Source organism: Parasteatoda tepidariorum, chromosome 9 (genome assembly GCF_043381705.1).
Source record: "Parasteatoda tepidariorum isolate YZ-2023 chromosome 9, CAS_Ptep_4.0, whole genome shotgun sequence".
Lineage (NCBI taxonomy): Eukaryota > Metazoa > Arthropoda > Arachnida > Araneae > Theridiidae > Parasteatoda > Parasteatoda tepidariorum.
Window position 1 is genome coordinate 63,872 of NC_092212.1, and position 17,498 is coordinate 81,369.

The 17,498-nt window shown below is 27.1% G+C and overlaps 1 protein-coding gene across 1 annotated transcript in view; it reads right to left on the reverse strand.

Annotated features, from left to right (window-relative positions):
• Positions 1–4,158: 4,158 nt before the first annotated feature.
• LOC107453286 (alpha-Mannosidase class I a) overlaps positions 4,159–17,498 on the reverse strand; it is a 56,336-nt gene continuing 42,996 nt past the window's right edge. Inside the window, exons 6-10 of the mRNA XM_016070044.4 lie at positions 16,372–16,487; positions 15,093–15,201; positions 14,273–14,383; positions 8,656–8,828; positions 4,159–6,504 (exon numbers count right to left, since the gene is read on the reverse strand). Coding sequence (XP_015925530.1) covers positions 6,268–6,504; positions 8,656–8,828; positions 14,273–14,383; positions 15,093–15,201; positions 16,372–16,487 — 746 coding nt within the window. The 3' untranslated portion in view covers positions 4,159–6,267. The remainder of the gene's footprint in view (positions 6,505–8,655; positions 8,829–14,272; positions 14,384–15,092; positions 15,202–16,371; positions 16,488–17,498) is intronic.

The window sequence follows — 17,498 nt, forward strand, 5'->3', positions numbered from 1 at the left end:
CAAAACAACTGTCAAAAAGAGAATATAATTTCTCTTAATTTTTCATACTTAAATAATCCCTTTTAATGTCAATAGTTTCAAATAACTAACAAATGGGAGGGGAAAAAAATACCATAGATTTTTGCCAAACTTACACTTGAAAATAACAAATACAGCAAAATTTTTTTCATTCAAGTATGTAAAACTAAGTCTATAACAAAGAGGGGTTTTGTTTTATAATTTTTATTATTTTCTCAATTTTAATAATTTACTGTAATATTTTAACTATAAATTTAAAATAAATAATATTCTTTATACTATAGGTTTGCCTTGAATCGATCATTTTATTTGAGCAACAAATATATGCTTTGTTAGTTGATGAAGTTAACTTGGTTTTGCTAAAATCTGAAAATTTTAATTTTTGTTATTGCATCCGTCTTCTATTAATTACTAATTCCGTTTATCTTTGCTTCTACTTCTTCTTAAAAGAAGTGAGTTATTTGTGCATAAGAAATATAATAACAAAATGCAAATAGAAATTCGAGAAAGCTTTTATCAGACTTTTTATGATGTTCAATTCTCTTACTTAAATCCATTTTATTAACTTTATTTTTATATAAAATTTAACAGAGACATGGAAACAGACCGGTGGAAATGTGTTTGGACTGGTAACATATTGTACTTTCTGAACATTTAGACCAGTGACTAAGTTTTCTTACCCCTGGGAAGGTTGTCTTCCCCTTGGATAAACCTCCCAATACTGTTTTTCAGAGAAATGACACAAACAATGTATTTGGAAACTCTTTATTTACTTTAATCCCAGCTTCAAATAAATCTATATGTTCACTTTCCTATTTACAAATTTACACTTCCAATATAAAATAAATAATCACAAAACACATTTTTAAATCAACAATTAAATCTGCATTATAAGAATCCTTTTAAAAAAAACAACATCCTTATCACATTCACACTCTCCTCTAAATAAGACATTTTTTTAAAAAAGAAAAAAAAAAGCAAAGGGCATTATTGGAAACAAAATATTAAAATACACTGTCATTATTTACAAGAATAAAACAATGTAACAAAATTTTTGAAACACTTACTTATATATATAAATTTATATAAACAACAATGAACAATTTTTTACCCTTCCATTGCAACCTATCATCTTTGATGGTTACAATTTAAAAACTGGCAGCCAACTTGAGATTTTAAAATGCTTGTAATAATGACTGAAAATAACATTGATGTCAATCACGATAGGAAAGCTTTTATAACAATTTTTTAAAAACACAAATGGAAAAGATTGCAGTTTTTGAAAGCATTTTAAAGTCTGCAGTTAAAGTACTCTTCTCAGATGCAACAAAAGTCAAAATTTTGATATTTTTTTAAATAGAAATTTTTTTATTAAACTTCTAGAAAAAGGTTGATTACTTTGATATTATAAACTTTAAAAAATAACTGGAGAGTAGACATTGAAAAAAGTTAAAATACAAGTATATATATATATATATTTGCATTGAAATAGACCTGAAGTAAAAGAGTAAAATGCACATCATTTAGTTTCAGTAGTAACAGATATTTTAATAACTTCTGATTAATTTTCCTCCCCTTCTTTGAAATGTCATTTCAACTTCTTTTTAAAGTCTTCAAATGTGAAAAATTTATGAAAAGAAAAAAATTGCAGTTATACTTCATAATATTTTTTTTTTTTTTTTTTGCTGCATGTATATTAGACAATATTATAAGCATTCTCTATGAAAAAAAAATTTCAAATTGCACCATCAACAACATTTTCAGTATATATTTATTCTGCACACTTTAAATCTTCACTTCGGAATGTCAGAAGCTTCTAAAATTATAAATATCAATGAACTTTAATTAGAGTGGACACTTTAAATAAATCACACTTTAAACAACAATACAACTTTCATCATGCACATTCACATGGAACAAACTAATAGAGTTTCTCTAAAGGCAGGCACATGTGGTAACTAGTTGAACTCAATAATGCATTTTTTAAGTCGATATTTTTTAAAATAATATTGAACATTAAATTTTTTTTATGACAAATGAAAGTGATATAAAAAAATCTAAAGTATCCTACAAGAATAGAGGAAGTTAGAGAAAAAGTATAAATTGAATGGGCTAAGTAAAAATTTGAGTTAGTGAAAAATTCACCCATAAGTTGTAAAATAAATTCGAAACTTGTAGTTTCAAACAGCCATTTAATTAAAAAAAAATTGCAGAGCAATCGCCATCCCTACAACGTTGACGGCCTCTTTTTTGTGCTAATACAGTGGAGCGTCGATCATCAGGATTGAGGCTGATCTAGTCACCTGAAAATTTGGGTAATCAACAAACTTTGAAGAAAAAAATGTACCATAACTAATACAGAGCGGGTCTATCTATACAACTGATACTAATTTTAAAAGCAAATCACTAATTTATTATTTTTTGATACAGTTCACGCGATAATGACAATGTGCACTATGTATTTGCCATTTTGCTTTTTTTCCTTCAATGTCAATTTCTTTTTGTAATATTAGCATAATACCTATGTATTTTCCAGGCATGTTTGAAAATACCTCTTATAAACCTAAAATACATATTATAAAAAATAGACACAGTACTCTAACATGTGTTTCAAAAGTAAATGAAACTAACTCCTCTGCTTTCTAATTCTTGAAAAAAGAAACTTATAATGCTTTCTTCTACTTCCCATTCTCACAGGCAGAATCAATGCCTTCTTCTAAGGTCACCAAGTGTCTTCTACTCTTACAGAGAATTTATAGATTAAAATGGATTTTGTTCAAATATCAAAAATGAGAAGGCAAAACAAATGGCCTTTAGTAGATGCAGTTTAAACAATATGGTTAAGGACATTAAGATTAACTGCACTCGACTGTGCTATATTTCAGAAACTTGTGGTCAATTCACTTTACTACAAGAATGTGTTTGAAATCAAGAAAGAAAAAAAACTTTACCACTAATAAAATGAGTGAATAAATTATTTCTCATTCACAATAATTTTACAACAATTGATATAATGATGCTTTGACTCTTTGCTTAAGTCAGATAAAGTACTGTGACATTAGAAAGAGGATCAATAAATGAGTTAAAAAAAAGTTTGTTTTGTTTCATTTACAGAGAATCAAGCCTAAGACTATGTTCAATTCAAGAACATAAAACAGATTGTTATGAAATGAATATATTACATATTATGTGTAATTAATATATGTACTGGATGAATTACTATTATGTTCAATATGAACACATTAAAGGCAACTATGAAAATAATGTAGCATCAATAGAAATAAGTTGTTGTTTAAAAAAAAAAAAGAAATGAACCTGCTTCAAACAAAAAGGAATCCAGTCACAGGTATGCGCTACTGCAAATTGTTAATTTAGCAAAAATATTCTAAGTATATTTAAAAAACTTACCAACTTTGTACATGATTCAGATGACATTCGTGCAAAACTTAGAGGGGGGGGGGATTGGCAAATGTTAATTGAAATTTTTTTAAAAAGTTAACAAAATGAATACAAACATAAAGAAAAATTATTTTATAGGTGTTGATCACTCAATAAAAATTTATCCTCTTGACAATATTTTATAAAATTTGTTTATAATTCTTGAAATTAAATAGTTTAAAATCTCAAATGAGATTTGAATCTATAGTTTATTTTTTATGGAAATAATAGCTTTTTTTTTTGGATAATGAAAAAAGTATTTTGATAATTTTTATTTAAACAAAATTTTGATAATTTTGTTTAAAAAAAATTAAATTATTTAACTAGGATAACACCTAAAAATTTTTTACTTCAAAGAATTTAAACGCAATCACAAGAGATTTAGAAGTATGTATATAAACTGTACGATACATATTAGATTAGTAAATTCCTTAAAAAAAGAAGAAAAAAAAAAGCAATTCTCCAAGAATTCACCACCTGGCTTTTTTATCAACTAATTAAGAGTCTATCCTTGATTAGTCTTAATTATGTCAACTGAAATGTTGCGTTTTCTTAAAAAGTATTTAGTTCTAACTTGCCACTTAACCCTGGAAAGAATTCCCTTACATGTAAATAATATTAAGTAAAGGAGAAAATTTTTAGAAAAATTGTGGTAGAAGTGAATTCTATAACATTATTACAGAAAGCCTGAAAAACAGGCTGTTTTCAGATCTCAATAGCCTGGGTAAACAAGTCACCTCAAAGTTATAGAACCAGACCATCTACCATGATACATAAATAAGCTAATCAACACAAGCTTAAATTTTGGTTAAACTTGCTTTGAATGATAGGAGTAAAGGTTGGAAAAGTTTTCATGACATGCCAGATCTGTAAATGGGATGGAAAACTTTGGAAATAGCTCTTGGCAAACTGTGAACGTTAACGAGTGAAAAGGAAAAATGCAGAGAGATTGAATTTTGCATTCTTTCAAACAGAAAGGTTAAACAGGAAGACATTAATGAATTTCTGACTGAGCCCATAAGAAGTGTTTACAAATGTATAACAATTTTTCATACTACAATATTCAGTCATTTAGTTGTATGCTATAAGTTTTATGAATAGAAATTTCAACAGAATACAAACTCTAGTTAAGGTCATGTGTCTACAAATATTAATGGAAATAAATAATTGGTCCCCTGCTTAGTTTTTAATGTGAGCAATTTAGTACAAGGTATGAACGCTAAGTACAAAAACACAGATTTATTATTTCTAACTTTTAAGGTTCAATTGAAGTAACACTAGTGGAATGTCAAAAATTTCAAAGGTTAGTGCAAATAATGAAGCCAAGCACACATATCTTTAAAAAATACATAATGGTATATTCTCTATGTGTGTGAAAAACAAATAGAAAACTTGTTTTTTCAGGAATCGGGGGCAACTTATTTGTATTTTCAAAATTAAATGTACAATGGGTGCCAATGTTAAACATGCAATGTTATTTTTATTTTATTTTATCTTTATATTTTATATTCACAAAATAAATGATCACTAGTTTTAGACAAAGGAAAGATAACTTTACTTTTAAACAAAAAAAAGTTACTTAATGCAGTTACATTTAGTTTGCCACATATAAACGACAAAGAATTTTATTTTACTTTTTAAGAATATACCTTTTAAAATTCGAACTATAAAAAAAATTAATGGATAAACAATCAATAAAATGTGCTTTTAATTCATAAAAATAATAATTGTTGTGTAATTTCTTTTGCAAATAATGAGGCATTTGCAAGTACAATAATAAATTTCCTATTAGCATAAAAGGTTACATTCTAAGAAAATTTTTTAGAAACCAAGTGTTAATACTGCAATTACTTTTTGCTAATTTAAATGTTAGCAAAGTGTGACTACAGAAGAATAGGCAAATGAAAACATCAGAATTCCAAAACAATTAAAAAATAAATAAGCTACTAAACGACTAACATAGAATCAATTTGTACATTCAGACTAAGAATATCAATTACAGATAGGATTTCTCAATGAATTTTGATCACAGACATGAATAGTTTACAATTTACCTTTAACCATTTTTGTAGCACCCATGAGAAAATATAAAAACAGTATTTTAATTGACAAATTAACTTTAAAGTTTTTTTTTAAAGAGAAAAAAAACTGATATCAGTTGTTAGAAAACTTAACAAAGCAATCCCGTTTCCCTTTTACTTCCAAAAAAAGAAAAGTTTAAGGGAAAAAATGCAATAATAATAATTTTTTTTTATAAGTTTGACACATTTAAAGCAATAATTTTATGACACTGAGTTCTAAGTTTGTAAAACTTAGTATATAATATAAAAGTAAACAACATATATTGTTTTCAAATTCTCTTGCAGGGATGTTAAATAAGTAAATATAATATTTTATATAAAAACACAATGTATTTGTATAAATAAACATATTTTTCAATGCAGCTGACAACCCATAGATTTTGAGAGAGAAGTATTTATCTGATACAAATACCATTAAAATACTTCATATTTATAATTATCAAAAAGCAGGTTTTAAAGTCCTTCAAAATGTTTTCAAATAATTTGAAATGTCTATTTTTTAAATCAAATAAGACACTGAACAAATAATTGAACTGAAATTAATTCTTTTGCATAAGGTCACCAGTAACTTGGACTAAAACAACACATTATCTGGTCAGGCATAAAGAATGTTGAATGCAATTCAACAAAAAGTACATAAAACAATTTCTAAAATACATTTGATACTTAATGACTGGATTCTTTTTCAGCTGGCAACAAATGGTTCAAAGAATTTTTTTTTGTGTGTTTATCACCTGGCCATTTTATAGGCTGGATTCTTTCCCTTGACAGGCAATGGATGAGCTTCTGTGTTTAAAACCCATGCATCAAGCGGGATGAGGTCATCATCAGAGAAAAGAAGGTAGAGATACTTCAAGGTTTCTGCCAGGAAAAAACTCTGTTGAACGTCATCTTTTGCACTGTCCAACATGTAAACATTTTTCAGGCCTGAAAAACCTCCATCAACGCGACAGTGCTTGTCAATAGCCTTAAAGTAAAGTATTGATATCCATCAGATAAAAGATTTTAATACATTTAAGCTTTAAAGTAGGGGATGGGGGAGCATATGAGGTGAAAATTGGATAATCTTTCTTGACTTAAAACTAATAAGAATTCAAACATGACACTAATATGTCAAACATTTGGTAATATATATTATATTATATATATATATTATACATNATATATATATAGCATAATAAATAAATACAAAAAACACGAAGAAAATTCAGAAAAACAATAAGTTTCATTTATTGCGCAGTAGCTGCAAGTAAATAGAACTCATAAAATAAGTTCAAAATGAAGATAAAACAAAGGAAAATTACAGACTAATGGAAAAAGGGGGGGAATAAAATAAATAATAAAAATAAAAAAGCACTCTCTTTTGCGGATATAATCGTGTGGGCTGATGAAAAGATTATATCTTTTATTTTCTGGATTTTTTTATAAGAATTCTACCCTTTTTTTCCCTCCAGTTTTTATATTTATTATTTACTTTCTTTCCCCCTTTTTTCATTAGTCAGTAATTTTCCTTTGTTTTATCTTCATTTTGAACTTGTATTGATTACTTTAGCTGTTATTTTCAATAATTACACAAAGTTTTGTAAACCTAAAGTAAATAATTATAGAGATTTGGACATTTTCATAAAAAATTAATTTTTCTCACATTTTTATTATAACTTTATATATATTCAAAGGAATTAAACAAAATTTTTGGAGAAATTTAAGATTAATTACAAAATTGTCGATTTAAAAGTTTGAAAAAGTTCGTTAAAAACTGCACAAGTTATAAGTATTCAAGCTAGTTCCTTTATACTAGCACATGTACTGAAAAATTGTTAAAAAGTTTCTTTATAATTTTGCAGTGAATTGTATTTGGCAACATATAAAAGAATTTATTAGGATATTTGAAAAGGTTTCAAGAAATTTTTAAGAAGTTTTTGTACTTTTCAAAAGAAAGCTCAAACAATCAGGGGTTTTCACAAATTCAATTTTGCATCATAAGTCAAAATTTAATAACAAATGACAATATTCGTCCGGAAACTAAACTTTGAGAAAGAAAATATGCAAAAGAAAACACACTTTTATGGGGTGTGTCTCATTTTTAATAAATCTTGTTTAATAGTACAAGAAGAAGTATGTGGATAACCCCTTATGGTTTTCAGCTTATCTTTTAAAAAGTACAAAAACTACTTAGAAAATTGTTTGAAACTTTTTGAATTAAGATATTAAAAGAAAGCTTTTACCATTAGTTGTCAAATACGATTTCCTATAAAATTATAAAAAACTTTTTTAAATTTTTTTCTGCGCATACACAGTATAAAAGAACTAGATTAAATACTCACATCTTGAGCATTTTTTTTTTAAATTTAAAAACAACAATTTTTTAATTAATCTTAAATTTCTCCAAAAATTTTGCTTTATATTGAATATTTATGAGTTTATAGCAAAAAAATGCCCAAGCTACAGAAAAAACTATTTATTAAATGTTGAGTACACTTAAAAGTAACCTTTTTTTCTACGGAAAAATCCTTTATACTTTGTAATTCCGTACAAATCTTACATTATTAAAACAGTTAGGAAAGTTGCAATTGAAAAATGTTAACCAATATCATAGTAAATCAACATTCTTACTTTTCTTGCACAAAAAATTTTTATAGCTGGGAAGTCTTAGTCATTTTCTTTTGTTTTTAATAATACAAATTATCATTTTACACAAAATCATTTGATATTATTATTTGCTATTTAAGCCATTAAAAAAATTATTCATAAATATAAAAAATTAAGTGCTTTATTATTATTATAGTATTGTTGTGATAGAATAATAATAATTTGTTTAAAAGTTATTTTACATTCCATCTTAATTAACTGCAAATACTTCCTCAAGTTCCTAAAGTGAAATATTCTATTTTAATTAAAATATGATTCTCGTTTAACTTTATTTCATTCACATCCTTAGGAGAAAAAATTTAATTTTTTTTTACCTGCTATATTTTTTAAAGTAAGTTTTGAGTTAAAATATTCAAATCTAAGACCATTTTTCCAGATCTCATGACCAATTATCACCACTGAAAAACGTGGTAAGTTAAATGTTCTATATTAAAATACTTTGGAAGATCAATTATTTAAAAACACTTACCTGAGCAGCCTCCCATCCCCACTGCCTGTACTTTGGGTCTTTAGTGACTCTCCAAAGAACAAAATAACTCTCAATGACTTCAGGCCTCTGAATGTAGTATTTCTCATTTTGTTTCAGGGCTCTTGCCTCACTTGCATCAGAGAAACGGAATGATTCAGGGCCTAATTTTGTAGCTGAGAAAAAAAAAAAAACATTTTTAAAGCTTTTTTTCAATATTCACCTTTCGCAGTTCAATAAAATATAACAAGAGTTTTCAGCATATTAGTGTATTTAAAGAAGTAAGTATAGCAAGTTTTCTTCTAATTCTGTAAAATAAGTGTTTTGTTTGATTCTATGTCTCTTCGAGGTTCCCTTGTTTTCTGGGTTAAACTCAAAATTAGAAGGTTAATGAAGATGAATATTAATAACCCTAAATCCGACCTAGATCCATTTTTTCAACACTATTGAAAAGATAAAATTCAATCTCAAGTATAATTTCCCCCTTTTTTTGGCAACAGAATCTTAAAACTTAAAAAGACTGACTCTTTGATCATCAACATTTGATTCAAATATGACTAATATTTGCAGTGTTTTGCAAAAGGAAGCGAGAAGTTTTTTTTCCCCTCTTGCAAAACATATCAAAATGAGTCAAAGTAATAGTAGAAGCAAGAGTAAAGAGTGAAAAAGGCCTCAGAGGTGTTTTAAAATAGATTAAATAATAATGCTGAAAAGTTTATGATGATTTTTACTTTATAGGGTTCATACTTAATTAGGAGAAATTTCCCCCTTCACTTTTCCAGGTCCATTTGCAAAACAAAATTTATATTTAACAAAAAATGAATTATATTTTATTACTCTTAAGATTAAAAAAAATTTTTTTAAATAATAATAAAAAATAAAAAAATTGGAAAAGTAAATTAACTAATGCCTATGATTTACATTGAACTATTAAAACTAAACATTTAAATTATCTGATTCTCTAAAAAAATAAATGATAATCCATTTAAAATATGATATAAAAATAAATTATTAAGATAATTTGTTAGGCTTTAGATTCTAAATAATAAGAACAAAAAATATAATCTTTCTACATTAAAATTTTTTTTCAAGTTTTTAGACAAAGCTACACATAACATTTTGAAGTATATAGCGATTACCTTAAAAGCGAGGTCATTTTAATTGCATAAGAAACAAAAATGTTGGGTAATTGAGCTCAGTATAATTAGTATGGAAAAAAGTTTATCAGAATACGTGACTTAAAATAATTATAACAATAATCTATTTTTCATACTATTAACCTTCCGTTAGTCGCGCACTTGTTTCCGACATGGTTAATCGCGTTGCACCTGTGAGGTGTTTCTGATTTTTTGAAAGCCAAATGAAATTTAGTCTAGTTTAAATAGTTAATTGTTACCAATTTAAGACTCTTTAGAGAGATAAATATCAAAAAACTTATTTACCGAAGTACCGAAGATAAATTTTTCTTGCTCCCGCGTCGGATCTCTTCCTCCATCACAAGATGTTCAACCAATTAACGCAAGAAGGTTCTGCGGTTTTTTACTCCGTAACCATTTTCTGTGTATATAACTTGACCATTTATACCTGCTACGTTGAGTAGGACAGAAAATGAGATAAAATATATATTTTTAATTCATAAAAATATTATATCCATAATACTTGCGTCAATGGTCGCGCTGCACCAGAAGGGTGATTTGAGCGGTTCCAACTCTCCATCGACATGTTCTAAGGTCGGTTTTGCATGGACATTTGAGTAATCCAAAGTTAGGAACATAACATTAGGCTCGACCCCCGGAAAAATCTATTGACGGCAAAGGAGGTGAAAGTGCAGTAGGGATGCACCTGTGAGGTGCGCGCGACTAACGGAAGGTTAATATCTATGATGCTATTATAGGCATAGGTTGTGACGCTATTTTTGGCATAACATATTTCCTATCTTTTATATTTCCTTCATTTCATAAATTTAATTTTTTTAATTATTTCTAATCCTGCTATAATTAAATTAAATCAATCATTTAATTTTTATCCCATTTTATAAAAAATGAATACTATTATTATTTATTTTAAATCAATATAACAGATAACTTTTTATTCAATATAAAACATAACTTATATTAACAATTTATAACTTGTGTATAGCTCATTAATTCAGTGTTGCTAGGAAACAAATATCAAAATTTATCTTTTATCTTTTCTTTCTTGAAGCTCCTTTATTCTTTTACCACAAAAATATTTCGATTACAGGGTTATATTGAATTCAGACGTTTTTTCCGGGGATTACTTTGTAGCCAGATTATTTAAAATTTAATGTTAATAACGTGGCATTATTTTAAGCTGTATTGTTTATCTATAACTTGACAACTGTTGCTCCTCAGCTTCAGTTAGCATGTATGCATTCACTTGTTATCTGAATTCGTTGGAGTGAGGGTAGGGGTTTTTTTAGGGCCTATCAGTTAAATATTTTTAAAAAAGTTGAAGAGAAATCATTATCCCTATATTTATGTTACAAAAATTTTCAGCTCAACATTTTGAGTTCCTGAAGAGTATCTCTTAGAATAGCGCCATTGTGAACTTTTCAGTGTAACTTGCTAAGTGAAAGAATGTATTTGATTTTCGCGCACTTTTTCCCATAAAATAAAGTCAAGATAATTTTAGGATCCACTATCCTCATGGCTTAACAGATATGCTAACCAATTAGATGCCGCTCAGTCAAATGACAATATTTTTTTAAATTATTGCACTTAATAATGGACACGTAAAAAAGAATGAAATATTTTGCAACAAAAAATTATTAGTCTTATTTTTATTGCTTGTTCCCAAACTTCCACATGGAAATCACACAACAGAGAGGTCATTATCAACTACTAGTAACAAATTATTTAAATCAACTTTTGATAGGTATTGAAGATGATCTATTTCGATTTTCCGCAATTATTTTTAAAGATTGCACTCAAAAAAGTGAATGGGAAAAAAAATTCACAATTTTCTCAATCTGCTTGCTTTCATTTTAAAGTTTAAATACTTAATACATATTTTACATATTCATAAAAATTAATGTCAGATTTTAAGTTTATATTTAATTCATACATTAATAGAATATAAATTAATCTATGAAGGGAAAATAAAAAAAATAAAGAATAGTTGTTCTTATAGTGAGAGCTTTGGTGCCTAATGGATTAAGATAAGGAAAGAGTTGTTAAGAATTAAGCAGAAAAGGAACATAAACATAAAATCGCATTATATGCAAATTATTGAATGGCCCTGTAAAACTTTCATTAAAATCTTTCAACAAAAAAATAAGCACCTCTTAAGCACTCAAAAAGTATTAAGCACTATATACATTAACAAAATGCAAAATAATTTTGAAAGACTTTAGATGATCATGAGAAAATAACTAGTTACTGACAAAGAACTCTTTATTTTTTTTATTATATCAGCTGTTATAAAATGATCAAGAGATTTTTGGTTCGATATCAGAGGGTGGAAAATGAAGTCTGAAATTGAGAATATCTTGCAAAATGCAGCAGAGTTGCACGGGAAAAGGTAATAATCTCTCCGAACCCAGCTCTGTAGACGCACATATGGATTTGCAAGTATTTCATCAAACATGTAAAATAATTGGCACTGTCATACGCTAGAGACCGAGGGTACACTGAAATGAATCGTGAAAACGTTGAATAGAACAATGTGAAAAGCATACTTTTGCATAATACGTGGCAAAAATCAACATGGTAACAAAAAAAAATCTCATTTTTCAAAAGGGAAAATTAAGCACTATTGTGTTTTTAAAAAAACACAGAATGAAAAAAAAAAACACCTTTCAGGGCTTTTTAAAAAACAAAAATAAGCATATTTAAGCAATTTTTAAAAATGATATTCACCATGATTAATTATTGAATTGTTAATTCAATACAATCATACATGCTTAAATTTGCAAAAATTACCAAGCTTTAAAATTTATGAAGTACATATCTAGGGTACCCCCTTAATTAAATATTTTGTTAATTCTGTGATCATTAAAATCTTTGCATCAATTTTTTTAAAATAAAGTGATATAGAAATTATTTAAACTTTTTGAAATGATAAATTTAAATCATTTTTAGATTTGTTATTTCATATGCTTAAAATATGAAAGATTGCCAAGTTCAAATTTTATAAAAATTGAACCATTGAGGATTTTTTTTTCCTTTTTCATAAAATAACTCAAGCATACTGAAATTTATGAAAATTACAAAGCCAGTAAGATATAAAAAAAAGATGACTTGGGTACTTTGTGCGATTTGTGGATGGTCCCCTGTAGACAAATTTTATTAATTTAGACTTTTAATTAGATTTTATATTACTTAATCAATAAGGGAGATGAAAACTACAAAGTGATAAACCTTTAACACTACCTGCCCTAAACCTAGATTAGTGAATGATCCCAAAGTTCAATCATCACGTTATTGAACTACACATAAAATTACTACAATACCATTGGCTTTCCAGCACTGCAACAAACATAGGTCATCAGGTCAGAAAATAGGACTAGTAAGAAAAAATTTTAACTCTAAGTTTAGCCCTCCAACTTCTGGGAGGGCTGGAGACGAAACCAGTAAGTCAGCCATAAAATGTGGATTGATATAATTAATTTCCCTCTAAAATTTTTTTTAAAACACTATTTTTAAAATGTGAATATAGAAGTTTTGAGTTTTCTTAAGACACTTGTATTCAATTGCAATCTCTCATCTATAGAAATGCTATAAGCATAAAAGAAGGATTTAGATAATTTAGCAATTGATTGCCTGTTTTTACCTTTAATATCATTTTGCATGAAATACTTGTGTTTTTTTAAAGATTTGATAGGGGGGGGGGGATTTCACAACATTCCAGGTCTTGAGATGAAATTAAGTTTTTCTCAGTTTTTTTTATTTTTTAAATCTAGCTTTTCATAACTTTTTTTCAGCCCTACTTTAATTTCCTCGATAAAAAAGAAATCAATTTTATCACAGGGCTGCAAAATGAGTATGATTGCGCTAACAAGGTTTGGAGGCAATTCAGGCAGCTCTGATGAAATTTTTTGTCCAATTAAAAAGAGAACAAATTACAAGAAAATTTTGTAGTAAAATTTTTTGTTACATGAATTACTACAAATATAACTTTATATGTCAGTTTGTTTATTTATCAGTTTTAATTCCTTAAGTTTATGAAATAAATTTTCTTTCTGTTAAAAAAAAATGATAAACAAAAATTTTTTTACAATATGCAAAACATTACTCTCTGAAAGAATTTCGAAACAGTTATAGTATCTAAAAAATAAAACTCTCTAATTTTGGAGAAATTTCATGCCATAAAAACTATGTTCTGGGGAAATATTGGGCTCAGAATTTTCTGCACCCCTGTATTATCATACTGCCGATATTCTAAATAGGGAGGAAACTGTTAATTTACTATTTGAAAAATCTTTTATGTATATAAAAAACTAATTTTTTTTTTAATACATTTATACATATAGGTTTTGGGTCTGAATAATATTGAGAGAAGAGTGAAAAATTTTAAATAATGAGTAACTCAAGACTTATAATCAAAAGTATGCAATAAAAAGAGGGACCAGTACATAAGTGAGTATGTACATACTAACCAGTTCTGTCATATGATTCATGACAGGTGTGAGTTAAATCTTTGCCCAGTTGCAAGAAGTACTCTTTACGGTTGGGAGGCATGTACTCGGACCCAATTGCAAAGAAGCCACCTAAAATGCACAAAAATTGTTTTTAAACACACACATCTGAAAACAATGTTTATTCCAAATAACTCTTTTAAAGAAATTTAATGGAATATTCGATTTCATTATTGTTGACTGCTAAATCTACAATTTTTTTACCTGCCTGACAAACAATTTTCCATAAATCACATTCTTTTTCAAACAAAATCATGAAGAAGATATAACCTTCCTCTGACAAGTGATCTTTAGAGTGTAAAAGGCTGATTTCTCAGCACAGGAGGAATTTCAGTTCTTGCTTTTTGAATAAACCAAATTTAAAATAACAATAATAAAACATATTTAAGATATCCTTTAAATCATATAAAGTTTCATTTAATACATAGTATTTAAGATCTAAATTCAAAAAATAATTAGATCAAAAGATTATCTTTGAATACAATTAAGCAGAAATCTGGCAGTAGTGAGCAATTTGAATTAAAAATTATAAAAAAAAATTTCTTCTTACTAAACAAACTCCAAGTTTGCTTTTGATGGTCAAGAATGAAAGACAACTTAGATTTCTCAAAAGTACAATTAAAAAGCTCTTATAAAAGTAAATAAAAATAAACGCTTTTATGGACTCCAATCAGAAATCTTCAATACTTGTTTATTTGTTACTTTATGTATATAATTGGTTATATTCATGCATTAACAAATAGTTTTACTTGTGTTTTAAAAGTGAAACTGAATCACTTACCAGCAAAGCAAGCAAGATGATCCATTTTATGCTCAATTCTGTCATATTTTAAATCAGCTAAATACTTCATGCCACTTTTTGAAGTTTGAACAAGCTTATCATTAATTGCCTGTTGAAAGATGACACATATGAAATAATGAATGATTTTCTACATGATCAATGCCTTTTAACTATTTAAATAATTCATTTCCTTACTAAACACTAAGAACTCTTTTTTAAACATCATTACACAATTAATACCATCAAAATTACCAAATAACAGCATTAGAACTGAATGTCTATTTATATATCAGTACAGTTACCTAAGAAATAAATCGACCAGCATATATTTAAAATGTTCATTTCCTTTTGGATTTAAAAAATTTTTTTCGATCCAAGTATTAGATTAAAATATATTTAATGAAAGAAGTTGTAACCATCATTGTATACACACATGATTCTTTTAAGACTGTTAAAAAGAGCTTTTACATATTTTAAACATTTATATAGGCTTTTCTTAGTAAACACTTTAGACATATCTCTCAGTTCTAGACTTTAATGGGGATAGGTGGAAAAATGCATCATTATTCAGTTTACAAATCAAACAAAAAGGTAGAAACTATTCACTTTAATTTTTTGAAAGTTATTGTCAAGGACAAAACAAACTTCAAATTCACTTTTTCTGATTTCTTACAATCCCAACAATATTACAGCGATCCATTGCTCCAGCATCCTTGGTTTTCCCTCATGCATCGTCTTGTTTTATTGATCCCATCGCAAATGCTATTCTCAAAATTTCTGAAACTAAAATTTTCTGCGTCTATCAAATATTTTACAAGCATTCAAAAAAATATATATATATATTATTCCATTTTGCTGATAAAAAGACTATATCTTGATGCTAATTTATTTTAGTTTGAGGAAAACACTTCAAACATCATGTTTATGCATCAGTTGATGAAAATGCTTTTGTGGTTGAATCTATTAATTCATCAGAATTTTTTTTTTTTTAACGCTCAGGATTCCTGATATGACTGACTTAATGCATCATCATCTACCCATATTAATTGTCTCGAGAAACTTTTACAAGTTTTTTCTCCCTCTTTCTTAAACTGCTTCTAAATTGAAAAGAGCACTGCACTCTTATCGCGTAAGTCTTTCAAATGTTTAGAACAGCTTCATCATTAATAATTCGATCTATGGGAAATAAATTTAAGGCTGCTCTTTTTTTGTTGCCTTTTTAGTGTCAGATAATCGAAATGTCCTATCTCTGCATGAAACAAAAGAAAGACTAATTTACTTCAGAAAGTTCTTGGAACATCTGGAGCGCCAGAACATCTTCTCCATTCGACTGAATCCAAGACTTCAAAAGGTATTCGTAGAAGCTGTCACCAAGAGCACCCATAGACATGTGATCTAAAAACACATTTAAGTTACCATATTTTGTCACAGAATTATGAAAGAAAAGATATCAGTTTTTGCAAAATCAAAGCAAGGAATTGAATTTAAGAAAATTCAAAGTACAATTCTACATCAAACAATAATTATAATAACTAAAACAATAATTATATCACAATATTTAAGTAGATTAAAAACTGCCTGCATTAAAATAAATACAGGGTATCAGCAACATTTCAGATTTTCAAATTCATGACTTTTCATGACTAATTCCTAGAATTTTTCATGACTTAACGAAGCTACTATTTTCTCCAACAAAAACGTAATAAGAAATTTTAAAAAGCACTATAATAACATAAATTGAAATGATAGGTATAACCTAGGGGTGCACAACCTTTTTTTGAGTTAAGGGCCACATGCAGAGCAGATTGGCCAATGAAGGGTCGCATGCCAAAGTATAGAAACAGACATATTGACAGCAATTGCAGGTAGTAATTGTTATATAAACATCATTGTTCTTGGCACTAAATTCTTTTTGTCAGTTAACCTTGAAATATCTTTGCATAAAATTAAATAATTTTAAATGTTTAAAATTAGAAACTGCAAAACTGATTACTTAGGAAGAAAGAAAAAAAACAGAATCAGAAAATCAGAATAAATTTATCAGAAATTTTTTTTAGATAATTGAAATAATTAAAAATTATGGAAAAATTCATGTTTTTTTTTATCATATTACATGATACAAAAGTCCATTTAAACAAAAATTTTAATATTAAAATATTTGTTCATAAAATTAAATTTAAAAAAAAATTCTAGTAATTAAAATAAATGCAATTTACTTTGATTTAAAAAAAGTTTATAGGGTTGAAAATGATTAAAATTAAAACAAAACCTTCTCAGTGAAAAATAGGATTTATCATTAAATAGGGAACATACTTTAAAACATTTATTTTAAATTAATTATAAGAGGCAGGGGTTGAAAGAGGGAAGAAAAGGAAAGGAAAAAAATTAATTTTGAAGGAACTATTT